The sequence below is a fragment of the Mercenaria mercenaria genome, chromosome 1 (genome assembly GCF_021730395.1).
Source record: "Mercenaria mercenaria strain notata chromosome 1, MADL_Memer_1, whole genome shotgun sequence".
In the NCBI taxonomy this organism is placed as follows: domain Eukaryota; kingdom Metazoa; phylum Mollusca; class Bivalvia; order Venerida; family Veneridae; genus Mercenaria; species Mercenaria mercenaria.
The window spans coordinates 14,809,971-14,822,542 of NC_069361.1; the positions used below are offsets into that span (position 1 = coordinate 14,809,971).

The 12,572-nt window shown below is 38.0% G+C and overlaps 1 protein-coding gene across 1 annotated transcript in view; it reads right to left on the reverse strand.

The window, feature by feature from the left end:
• Positions 1 to 1,454: 1,454 nt before the first annotated feature.
• Positions 1,455 to 12,572, reverse strand: part of LOC123544916 (N-terminal kinase-like protein) — a 62,051-nt gene continuing 50,933 nt past the window's right edge. Inside the window, exon 20 of the mRNA XM_045331072.2 lies at positions 1,455 to 2,817. Within this exon, the coding sequence (XP_045187007.2) occupies positions 2,675 to 2,817 (143 nt within the window). The 3' untranslated portion in view covers positions 1,455 to 2,674. The remainder of the gene's footprint in view (positions 2,818 to 12,572) is intronic.

Consider the following 12,572-nt stretch of genomic DNA (forward strand, 5'->3'; position numbering starts at 1 on the left):
TGTACGCAGGAAGAGACCGATGCATATAATAACGCCCTCACTGCAGACATTATTTTGGTAGAACTTTAAATGTTTTTAAAGAACTTTTAGGTAAGTACGGGAGTTAGTACCCGGGGGTAAAACTTTGGGGGTAACCCCTCCTTAAAGCATAAATTTCAGGATTACAAGTATGAAATAATGATCTCTGGTGCATGTTTTGGTCGAAATTCCGAGTATCCAAATACCATTAATCTGAAGAACGAGCAATATAACGACTCCACTGCAGACACGGTTTTTGTACAGCTTCCCATTGCTATAATCAACCTCTGGGGTAAGTACATCCACTGGACTAGTTAGGGTGTCCCGCTGAAAATTGTAGAAACATACTAGTGACCTCTGGTGCATTTTGGAATCTCAAGATTGACGAATATAGGGCATTTCTCAGTTGACCGAGGGGCACAAGCCCCAAAGAACACCAGTCCCCAGTTTTCCCTGCCTTTGGGAACCGTATGTATATATCGATTTTTTTTATATGTCTGCCCTGATGATTATGTATGAAACCGGTAGGTAGACAAGAATACATATAGAGGAAAGCCATTGGATGTTTTTCTATTCTGTCATCATACACATTACTTCTATTGCTGGTATATTTTGTTGAATGATCAGCTGGCAGTAAGGACAAAATGTTTCCATCTTTCTACTTTAAATGTGTGAAAATACCTCAAAATATGTACATTTACACACTCTCTTTTTCGGCCCTAATATTCAGTTTTGCATTATTCTATTTTTGTCAATTTTCACTTACATGTCTGACATTTTTCTTGCAATAATTATCAAGTGCCCTTTTACTATTTATTCATTATTTTAAAATATCTTTCTCTCTCAATTTATGATATCATTACTTTATCCATATCAGTCATTTTGTGATACCATTAATCATTCTTTGGTATCATGAAATATACTCAAAAGGTATCTAAAATTATTTGCAGACATGTATAATTCAATTATTTGATAATATCTATTTTATTTGATAATATCATGAATACAATGAAATCATTCAACGATATCCATGATTTTTTATCCAACACATCTTTAAAAAGAAACAAGACAAAATCCTTCAATAATAAAGACTTATTGATAAGGTAATTAATTTTTAAATTCCTGTTAAAGAAATTATACCTGGATATCTTATATGCAAGATCGTTCATTTTTAATGTTGCCATTTTGATCAGAACTACATAAATGCAAAAACAGCTTCTCTAACTTTAAAAGTAAACCAGAGGAGAAAAACCAGTCTCTACCATGGATTGAACCCAGAACCTCTTGAACCATAGAAGGACACTCACTTTCTCCTTTACAATACAGCCGAAAGTGACCTATAAATATACAACCAAAACAATTTTGTAATGGAGCGCAATGCAGACTTTACAGGAACTTCTTAAATATATGACAATAATTACAAGCAAACAATAAAAATTTGTTAATAATTTCCCATTTTATTTCATTTCTTTTTCACATTATCTCGATAATTCACGTATACATGTAGTCTTATGATAATACACATGTTTGTACGTCATACACATAACTCCAAATTCATTAAATATGTTAATATGGAACACAATGTCATACATCCACGACCAGTTCTTTCCTCCACTCTTCTTCCACTGTACTTCTATTTTGCAGACCAGCAGGAAGCTAGCCAATTAACCCACGTTTGACAGATGCAGGTAGTCAATTGTGGCTATCCAACAATGTACAAAATCTTTCTAAGCAATATTCTCCTGTCTACAGACAATATATGAGCCGTGTCATGAGAAAACCAACATAGTGGGTTTGCGACCAGCATGGATCCAGACCAGCCTGCGCATCCGCACAGTCTGGTCAGGATCCATGCTGTTCGCTTTTAAAGCCTACTGCAATTAGAGAAACCGTTAGCGAACAGCATGGATCCTGACCAGACTGCGCGGATGCGCAGGCTGGTCTGGATCCATGCTGGTCGCAAAGCCACTATGTTGGTTTTCCCATGGCACAGCTCATATCATAAAAGAATACTCCTCATATTTATATCTTTCATTTGTTCACTTTGAATTTTAAAAGTTTAGCCTGCAAATATTACAGGATACCAAATAAAAAGCCAAACTTGGGAGACTTCTCTAAATTCTCTATGAAAGTGTGGTAGTTTTTTTCTTCAATAATATAACTGATTAGTGGTAAAATCCGCAAAACCTAGAAAATGGTCTCGGAACAGTTTATAATCTTAGACTGGATGGTCTATAACACTGTGAACATAAAGACACTGACTGACTGGTAAAACATAAATAAACATAAAGCATCATACACACAACACTTTAAAACACAACATATTCTTAAAAGTGCAAGCAGTTGTTGCAAGCAGCTTTTCACATAATGTCTCAAATGATTAAATAAGATGTCAAAAAAGATCAGTGGAGATATATCTTCATACGAGTCATTAAACAACGATTGTAGACAATGCATTCTTAGCTTGTTTGTATATCTATTCCTACATCTTACTTCATATGTCACATAATACTGGAAGACAAACACTTTATTTCTGCACAAACGTAAGTGTAATATCCTATCTGAAACATCGTCTCTCTTCAGTAACAAATACAGACACCATTAACTCCAAGACATTTCTACATAAATAACATACAATCATCAAGCACAAACAATATCAATCTGCTGCTAATTTTTTGGCTCCAAGTTTCATTGCACCACCCTTCCTGGCCTCGCGTTTCTGCGCCATCTCCTGCTGACGTTGTAACCTCTTCTCTTCCCGTTCCCGCTTTTTTCTTTCTGCTTCTGTCTCCTTTGATGCTAAACAGGAAAATAAAATACAATCATTTTATTATAATAAGAATTATACTTTAGATCAAGAGGGCCATGATGGCACCCGAGTTTTGCTTTAACAGTTTTGGTAATGCAATGAAAATGTCAGTGAAATTACACTGAAGTAGTGCCAGTGTTTTCTGACAAGAATATTGTAAAAGTTTCTACTAAATGAATATTAGCATGTAATGTGTGTGTGTGTGTGGTGGGGAGTGGGGGTGTGTGTTGAGGTTAGGGTTTAACGTCTTTTTCAACAATTTTTCAGTCATATAAACAAAGGTGTCTACTTGTAGCAGTGAGCACAATGCCTAACTTTATAGTGCTGCCTCACTGGAATATCATGCCATAGACATGTGACATGATACCCCACCCAGTCACATTATACTGACACCGGACTGACCAGTACTAGCACTATCCTCTTAATGCTGAGCGCCAAGTGAGGAAGCTTCTAGTACCATTTTTACGTCTTTGGTATGACGCGGCCTGGGATCAAACCCACAACTCCCTGCACTAGAAGCGCGTGTGTGTGTGTAGTGTGTGTGGGGATGGGGGAGGTGGGGGGAGTTGGGGGAATGATGTGATATGACAATATCAAACAAGATGGCCATAATGGCCCTATAACGCTCACCTGAGTTTAGTTGCTTGCTTGACAAGTTAAATGTTTCTACTAAATAAATACAGCCAGGTAATGTGTATGTGTTTTTTTCTTGCGGGGTGGGGCGGGGGAGATGAGGTGGGGCAAGATATCTGGGAAATGATGTGATATGACATTATCAAACATGAAGATTTTTAAAGTTTCCACTACATAAATAAGGGGTTAAGTGACTACACCCCCTGGTGGCAATGCTTTTTGATGAAACAGAATTATTTCTATGATCTTTGCAAAGGGTCATCCAAGCAACATTTTTGTAATGTTATTTTAAAATTGGGCCAGCTGTTTCTGACAAGAATATTTCAAGTTTCCAATATATATATGCAGGGAAAAAATGATCATGCCCCCTGGCGGCCATGTTTTTTCATGAATTGTGACAATTTGAACAATCTTGACAGAGTGTTACATAAGGACCCAAGGTCCAAACAAAGTTTCAACTTCCACCCAATGGTTTCAGAGATGTTGTTTGAAAAATTTCCTGTACAAGTCTATTTAAACCATGTGCCCCCTGGGACAGGGCCATTTATAACCCCTGGGTGATAATTTGAATAATATTGCTAAAAGACCACTAGATGATGCTACAAACTAAATATCAAAGCCATAGTCCCTGTGGTTTTTGGATATGAAGATTTTCAAAGTTTTTCCCTACATAAGTCTATATAAACCATGTGTCAAAATCTGTGGGACCATATTTGTCCCTAGTGATATAATTTGAACAATCTTGGTAGAGACCCACTAGATGATGCTACATACCAAATATCAAAGCCCTAGGACCCTGACAAGAAGTTTTTCCCTATTTAAGTCTATATAAACCATGTGACCACCAGGCTAGAGCCATATTTGACCCTAATTTAAACAATCTTGGTAAAGGACCACTAGATAATGCTACATACCAATATCAAAGCCCTACAAACGAACCATAAATCGGTATTAGTACCCGGGGTAGATCACAGAGTGAAAGCGTAATTTTCTTTTTTATATAAAAACTGCGCACCAAGGTTTTGGACAAGAAGATTTTCAAAGCTTTTTCCTATAGAAGTCTATATAAACCATTTGACCCCCTGGGTGGGTCCATTTGGTTTTGGACAAGAAGATTTTCAAAGGTTTTCTCTATATCAGTCGATATAACCATGTGACTCTCATGGCAGTGCCATATTTGACCTTAGGGGGATAATTTGAACAATCTTGGTAGATGATGCCACTTACCAGATATCAAAGCCCTAGGACCTGTGGTTTTGGACAAGAAGATTTTCCCTATTTAAGTCTATATAAACCATGTGACCACTAGGCTGCAGCCGTATTTGACCCTAATTTAAACAATCTTGGTAAAGGACCACTAGATAATGAGACATACCAATATCAAAGCCCTAGACCCTGTGGTTTTGGACAAGAAGATTTTTAAAAGTTTTTCCCTATATACGTCTATATAAATCAATTTTTTCCTTTCAGTTGCCATGGCAATCAGAGTTCTGAACAGAATTCAATTCATTGAACAATTTTTAAAGACCATCCAAGGAACATCCCAGTGAGGTTTCATCAAAATTGGCCTGGCGGTTCAGGAGATTTTGTTTATAGAAAATGTTGACGGACGATCACTGACCACAATAGCTCACCCTTGAGCACTTTGTGCTCAGGCGAGATAACAAGATTTTCCTCATCATACCAAACAAAAAGATTTTTCCACTACATACATGTAGGGAAAAGTGACCACACACCCCGGCTGCTGTTTTTTGACAAAACAGAATAATTTCTACAATCTTAATAAAAGGGCACCCAAGAAACATTTGTGTAAAATTGTTTTAAAATTGTGCCTGCTGTGTCTCATAAGAACATTTTTAAAGTTTCCAATATTCACTTATAGGGAAAAAGTGACAAGGCACCCTAGTGGACATGTTTTTAAACAAGAGCTGTCCGTAAGACAGCCAAGCTTGACTATTCCAAATATTGTCAAAGAAGCAGGAAATTATTACCCAAAATGTTAAATATCAAAAGAGTTTTAAGTTCGAAAGGGGACATAATTTGACCAAAATGCATATCAGAGTTATGTGACTTGATGCTATCAACTAGTCTTATAGCCCCGAGGAAACATCTTAAGTTTCAATTCCATATCTGCATTTGTTTTGGAGATAATAACTTGCATGTAAAACTTTAACCAGAATTTTCTAAGTCCAAAAGGGGGCATAATTTGCTCAAAATACATGTTAGAGTTATGGAACTTGACCCAGTGAGGTTGGTAATTGACCTAGAAAAAGAATAAGTAAGTTTCAAAGCTATATGCCTTTTGGTAATAGCTGTATGTACTTGCACGCAAAACTTTAACCAGGATTTTCTAAGTCCAAAAGGGGGCATAATTTGCCCAAAATACATGTCAGAGTTATGGGACTTGATTCTTTCAACTAGTTTTATAACCCAGAATACACATGTGACGTTTCAATTCAATATCTACATTAGTTTTGGAGATAGTAACTTGCATGTAAAACTTTAACCAGGATTTTCTAAGTCCAAAAGGGGGCATAATTTGCCCAAAATACATGTCAGAGTTATGGGACTTGACCAAGTGAGGTAGGTAATTGATCTAGAAAAAGAAAAAATTAGTTTTAAATTTATATGCCTTTTAGTAATAGCTGTATGTACTTGCATGCAAAACTTTAACCAGAACTTTCTAAGTCCAAAAGGAGGCATAATTTGACCAAAATGAAGGTCAGAGTTATGGGACTTGGTGCTATCAACTAGTTTTATAACCCCAAAGACACATGTGAAGTTTCAATTCAATATCTTCATTAGTTTTGGAGATAGTGACTTGCATGTAAAACTTTAACCAGAATTTTCTAAGTCCAAAAGGGGGCATAATTTGCTCAAAATACATGTTAGAGTTATGGAACTTGACCCAGTGAGGTTGGTAATTGACCTAGAAAAAGAATAAATAAGTTTCAAAGCTATATGCCTTTAAATGATAGCTGTATGTACTTGCATGCAAAAACTTAACCAAGGTGTGACGCTGACACTGACGCCAGGGTGAGTAGAATAGCTAGACTATTCTTCGAATAGTTGAGCTAAAAATCAAAATAACTGGAACAATCTTGGTAGAAGGTCACACAAGGACCATTTGTGTGAAACTATTTCAAAATCGAGCCAGTAGTTCCATACAAGAAATCTTTTTAAGATTCCACTTTGTACATATAGGGGAAAAAGGACCATGCCCTCTGGCGGCCATGGTTTTAGAGGAATCAGAATAATTTGAAAAATCTTTGTAGAAGGTCACACAAACACCATTTGTGTGAATTTATTTTGAAAAGCAGGCAAGCAGTTTAATTTGAACAAGGACCATTTAAAATCGGGAACTAGATTTTTTAAGTTTCCACTATATACATATAGGGAAATGTGACCTCGCACCCTGGTGGCCATACTTTTTCACAAAATGTGAATAATTTGGCAATCTTGGTAGTGGACCATTTGTGAGAAATTATTTCAAAAGCACACCAGTGGTTTAGGAGATGTTATTTGAAGAGGTTTCTATTTTTAACTCTGGTGGCCCCTATGTGTGACCAAGTGAAACTGACCAAGGGACATCCAGGCCAAGTTTCATCAACTTTTATATAAAATGATTTCAGAGGAGATGTTGTTTGAAGGAAAGTGTGATGGATGGACAGAGATATGCCGGACAGTGAGCAATCACAATAGCTCATGTCGAGCACTTTCTGCTTGGGGTGAGCTAATAAAAAACAAGAGGGCCATGATGGCCCATATCGCTCACCCGAGTTTAGTTGCTTGCTTGATTTGTTTCTTTTTTGGTTTAACGTCATTTTTCAACAGTATTTCAGTCATGTAACAGCGGGCAGTTAACCTAACCACTGTTCCTGGATTCTGTACCAGTACAAACCTGTTCTCTGCAAGTAACTGCCAACTTCTGGGTCAAGTTGTTCTTAAGTTACTGACCGGAAATGGTTTTCAATGTTCAGGTCCCTGTGACCTTGACCTTTAACGGAGTGACCCCAAAATCGATAGGGGTCATCTACTTTGCATGAACAATCATCCTATGAAGTTTCAACACTCTGGGTCAAGTGGTTCTCTAGTTATTGATCGGAAATGGTTTTCAATGTTCAGGCCCCTGTGACCTTGACCTTTGACAGAGTGACCCCAAAATCGTTAGGGGTCATCTACTATTCATGACCAATCATCCTATAACGTTTCAACATTCTGGGTCAAGTGGTTCTCTAGCTATTGATCGGAAATGGTTTTCAATGTTCAGGCCCCTGTGACCTTGACCTTTGACGGAGTGATCCCAAAATCAATAGGGGTCATCTACTCTTCATGACCAATCATCCTATGAAGTTTCAACATTCTGGGTCAAGTGGTTCTCTAGTTATTGATCGGAAATAATTTTCAATGTTCAGGCCCCTGTGACCTTGACCTTTGAGGGAGTGACCCCAAAAACATTAAGGGTCGTCTACTCCAGCAGCCCTACAACCCTATGAAGTTTAAAGGTTCTAGGTCAAATGGTTCTCCAGTTATTGCTCGGAAATAAAGTGTGATGTACGGACGGACGGGCGGACGGACGGACAGGGCAAAACAAGAGGACCATGATGGTCCAGAATCGCTCACCTGTCCCAACATGACCCAGTTTTGAACTGAGTATGACGTCGTTTTTTTTCTATTATTTGACATAGTGACCTAGTTTTTGAGCTCATGTGACCCAGTTTTGAACCTGACCTAGATATCATAAAGATGAACATTCAGACCAACCTTCATACAGATCCCATGAAAAATATGGCCTCCAGAGAGGTCACAATGTTTTTTCATTATTTGACCTACTGACCTAGTTATTGATGGCACGTGACCCAGTTTCAAACTTGATCTAGATATCATCAAGTTGAACATTCTGACCAATTTTCATGAAGATCCATTCAAAAGTATGGCCTCTAGAGAGGTCACAAGGTTTTTCTATTTTTAGACCTAATGACCTAGTTTTTGACCGCAGCTGACCCAGTTTCAAACTTGACCTAGATATCATCAAGATGAACATTCAGACCATCTTTCATACAGATCCCATGAAAAATATGGCCTCTAGAGAGGTCACAAGGTTTTTCTATTATTTGACCTACTGACCTAGTTTTTGAAGGCACATGACCCAGTTTCAAACTTGACCTAGATATCATCAAGGTGAACATTCAGACTAATTTTCATGAAGATCTTGTGAAAAATATGGCCTCTAGAGAGGTCACAAGGTTTTTCTATTTTTAGACCTACTGACCTAGTTTTTGAACACAGTTGACCCAGTTTCGAACTTGGCCTAGATATCATCAAGATGAACATTCAGACCAATCTTCATACAGATCCCATGAAAAATATGGCCTCCAGAGAGGTCACAAGGTTTTTTTATTATTTGACCTACTGACCTAGTTATTGAAGGCACGTGACCCAGTTTCGAACCTGACCTAGATATCATCAAGGTGAACATTCTGACCAATTTTCATGAAGATCCATTCAAAAGTATGACCTCTAGAGAGGTCACAAGGTTTTTCTATTTTTAGACCTAATGACCTAGTTTTTGACCGCAGCTGACCCAGTTTCGAACTTGACCTAGATATCATCAAGATGAACATTCAGACCATCTTTCATACAGATCCCATGAAAAATATGGCCTCTAGAGAGGTCACAAGGTTTTTCTATTATTTGACCTACTGACCTAGTTTTTGATGGCACGTGACCCAGTTTCGAACTTGACCTAGATATCATCAAGATAAACATTCTGACCAATTTTCATGAAGATCTTGTGAAAAATATGGCCTCTAGAGAGGTCACAAGGTTTTTCTATTTTTAGACCTACTGACCTAGTTTTTGATAGCACGTGACCCAGTTTCGAACTTGACCTAGATATCATTAAGATGAACATTCTGACCAACTTTCATCAAGATCCCATGAAAAATGTGACCTCTAGAGAGGTCACAAGCAAAAGTTTACGCACGGACGGACGGACGCACGGACGGACGACGGACGCTGCGCGATCACAAAAGCTCACACTGTCACTTTGTGACATGTGAGCTAAAAACAAGAGGACCATGATGGTCCTGAATCGCTCACCTGTCCCCACATGAACTGAGTATGACGTCGTTTTTTTCTATTATTTGACATAGTGCCCTAGTTTTAGAGCTCATGTGACCTAGTTCTGAACTTGACCTAGATATCATCAAGATAAAAATTCTGACCAATTTTCATGAAGATCCATTGAAAAACATGGCCTCTAGAGAGGTCACAAGGTTTTCCCATTATTTGACATAATGAACTAGTTTTTGAAGGCATGTGACCCAGTTTTGTACTTGACCTAGATATCATCAAGGTGAACATTCTCACCAACTTTCATGAAGATCCATTGAAAAATATGGCCTCTATAGAGGTCACAAGGTTTTTCTATGTTTAGACCTAGTGACCTACTTTTTGACCGCAGTTGACCCAGTTTCAAACTTGACCTAGATATCATCAAGATGAACATTCAGACAAACTTTCATAAAGATCCCATGAAAAATATGGCCTCTAGAGAGGTCACAAGTTTTTTCTATTATTTGACCTACTGACCTAGTTTTTGACCACATGTGACCCAGTTTCAATCTTGACCTAGATATTATCAAGATGAACATTCTGACCAATTTTCATGCAGATCCCATGAAAAATCTGGCCTCTACAGATGTCACAAGGTTTTTCTATTATCTGACCTACTGACCTAGTTTTTGATGGCACGTCACCCAGTTTCAAACTTGACTTAGATATCATCAAGATGAACATTCTGACCAATTTTCATGCAGATCCCATGAAAAATATAACCTCTAGAGAGGTCACAAGGTTTTTCTATTATTTGCCCTACTGACCTAGTTTTTGACCACACGTGACCCAGTTTCAAAACTAATCTAGATATCATCAAGGTGAATATTCTCACCAATTTTCATGAAGATCCATTGAAAACTATGGCCTCTAGGGAGGTCACAAGGATTTTCTATTTTTAGACCTACTGACCTAGTTTTGGAACGCAGTTGACCCAGTTTCGAACATGACCTATATATCATCATGGTAAACATTCTGACCAATTTTCATGCAGATCCCATGAAATATATGGCCTCTACAGAGGTCACAAGGTTTTTCTATTATTTGACCTAGTTTTGGATCAGACGTAACCCAGTTTCAAACTTGACCTAGATATCATCAAGATGAACATTCTGACCAATTTTCATGCAGATCCCATGAAAAATATGTCCTCTAGAGAGGTAACAAGGATTTTCTATTATTTGACCTACTGACCTAGTTTTTGACCGCAGTCGACCCAGTTTCAAACTTGACCTAGATATCATGAAGATCAACATTCTGACCAATTTTCATGCAGATCCAATGAAAAATACGGCCACAAAGTTTTTCTATTATTTGACCTACTGACCTAGTTTTGGACCGGACATGACCCAGTTTCGAATTTGACCTAGATATCATCAAGATGAACATTCTGACTCATTTTCATGCAGATCCCATGAAAAATATGACCTCTAGAGAGGTCACGTCACAAGGATTTTCTATTATTTGACCTACTGACCTAGTTTTTGACCGCAGCTGACCCAGTTTCATACTTGGCCTAGATATCATCAAGATGAACATTCTGAACAATTTTCATAAAGATCCATTGAAAAATATGGACTCTAGAGAGGTCACAAGGTTTTTCTATTTTTAGACCTACTGACCTAGTTTTTGACCGCACATGACCCAGTTTCGAACTTGACCTAGATATCATCAAGGTGAACATTCTGACCAATTTTCATAAAGATCCCATGAAAAATGTGACCTCTAGAGTGGTCACAAGCAAAAAGTTTATGTACGCACGGACTACGGACGCTGCGCGATCACAAAAGCTCACCTTGTCACTTTGTGACAGGTGAGCTAAAAAAATGTCTCCCGCAGAGGGGGGAGACATAATAATCAAGTGTTACAAGTTTGAAGTAAATATCTTTGATGGTATACAAGATATTTCCATTTCATATAAACTTTAACCAATGGGGACATCAGGGTAAGTAGTATAGCTCTCCATATTCTTCGAACAGTCAACCTAAAAACAAGAGTGCCATGATGACCCTACATCGCTCACCTGAGTATAGTTGCTAGCTTGAACAGTTTAAAATTTCTACTACATAAATACAGGCAGGTACTGTGTATGTGCGTGTTTAGGTGGGGGGCTAGGGGGGCAGAGGTGGGGTAAGACACTAGGGGAATGATGTGATATGACAATATCAAACTTTAAGATTTTTTAAAATTTCCACTATATAAACAAGGGGTAAAGTGACCACACCTCCTAGTGACAATGTTTTTTGATGAAACAGAATCATATGTACACTCCATGTAAAGGGTCACCCAAGAAACATTTGTGTAAAACATAGAACACATAGAACATGAAATGCCCCCTTGATGCATTCAGTAACTGCACAAGAAACAGAAATTATTTGGTCACTGTGCACTGGATGTTTGACGTACTGACCTCCAATCAATAATTATGGGTAATTTAGCAGTCATAAGTGACCTCCGTATCAAATGTGATCTTAGACTAAAGCATTCTCTAGTTATTTGGCAAAAAAAAGTTCTACTGTTCCGGGTCACTGTGACTTGATCTTTGACCTACTGACCTCAAAATCAATAGGTGTCATCTGCTAGTCATGATCCACCTCCCTATCAATTTCGTGATGCTAGGCCCAAGCACTCTCGAGTTATCGTCCGGATACGGTTCAACTGTTCCAGGTCACTGTGACCTTGACCTCTGACCTATAGATCTCAAAACCAAAAGGGGTCATCTACTGGTCATGACCAACCTCCCTATCATCTTTCATGATCCTAGGCCCAAGTGTTCTTGAGTTATCATCCAGAAACTGATTGGTCAAGGACAGACTGACCAACATCAGCAAAACAATATACCCCTCCTTTTTCAAAGAGGGGCATAATGATATTAAAATTGAACCTGCTGTTTTTGAAAAGAATATTTTTCAAAGTGTCCAATATATACATATAGGGAAAAAATGGCCACACCCCCTGGCAGCCATGTTTTTGACAAATCAAAATAATTTGAAAA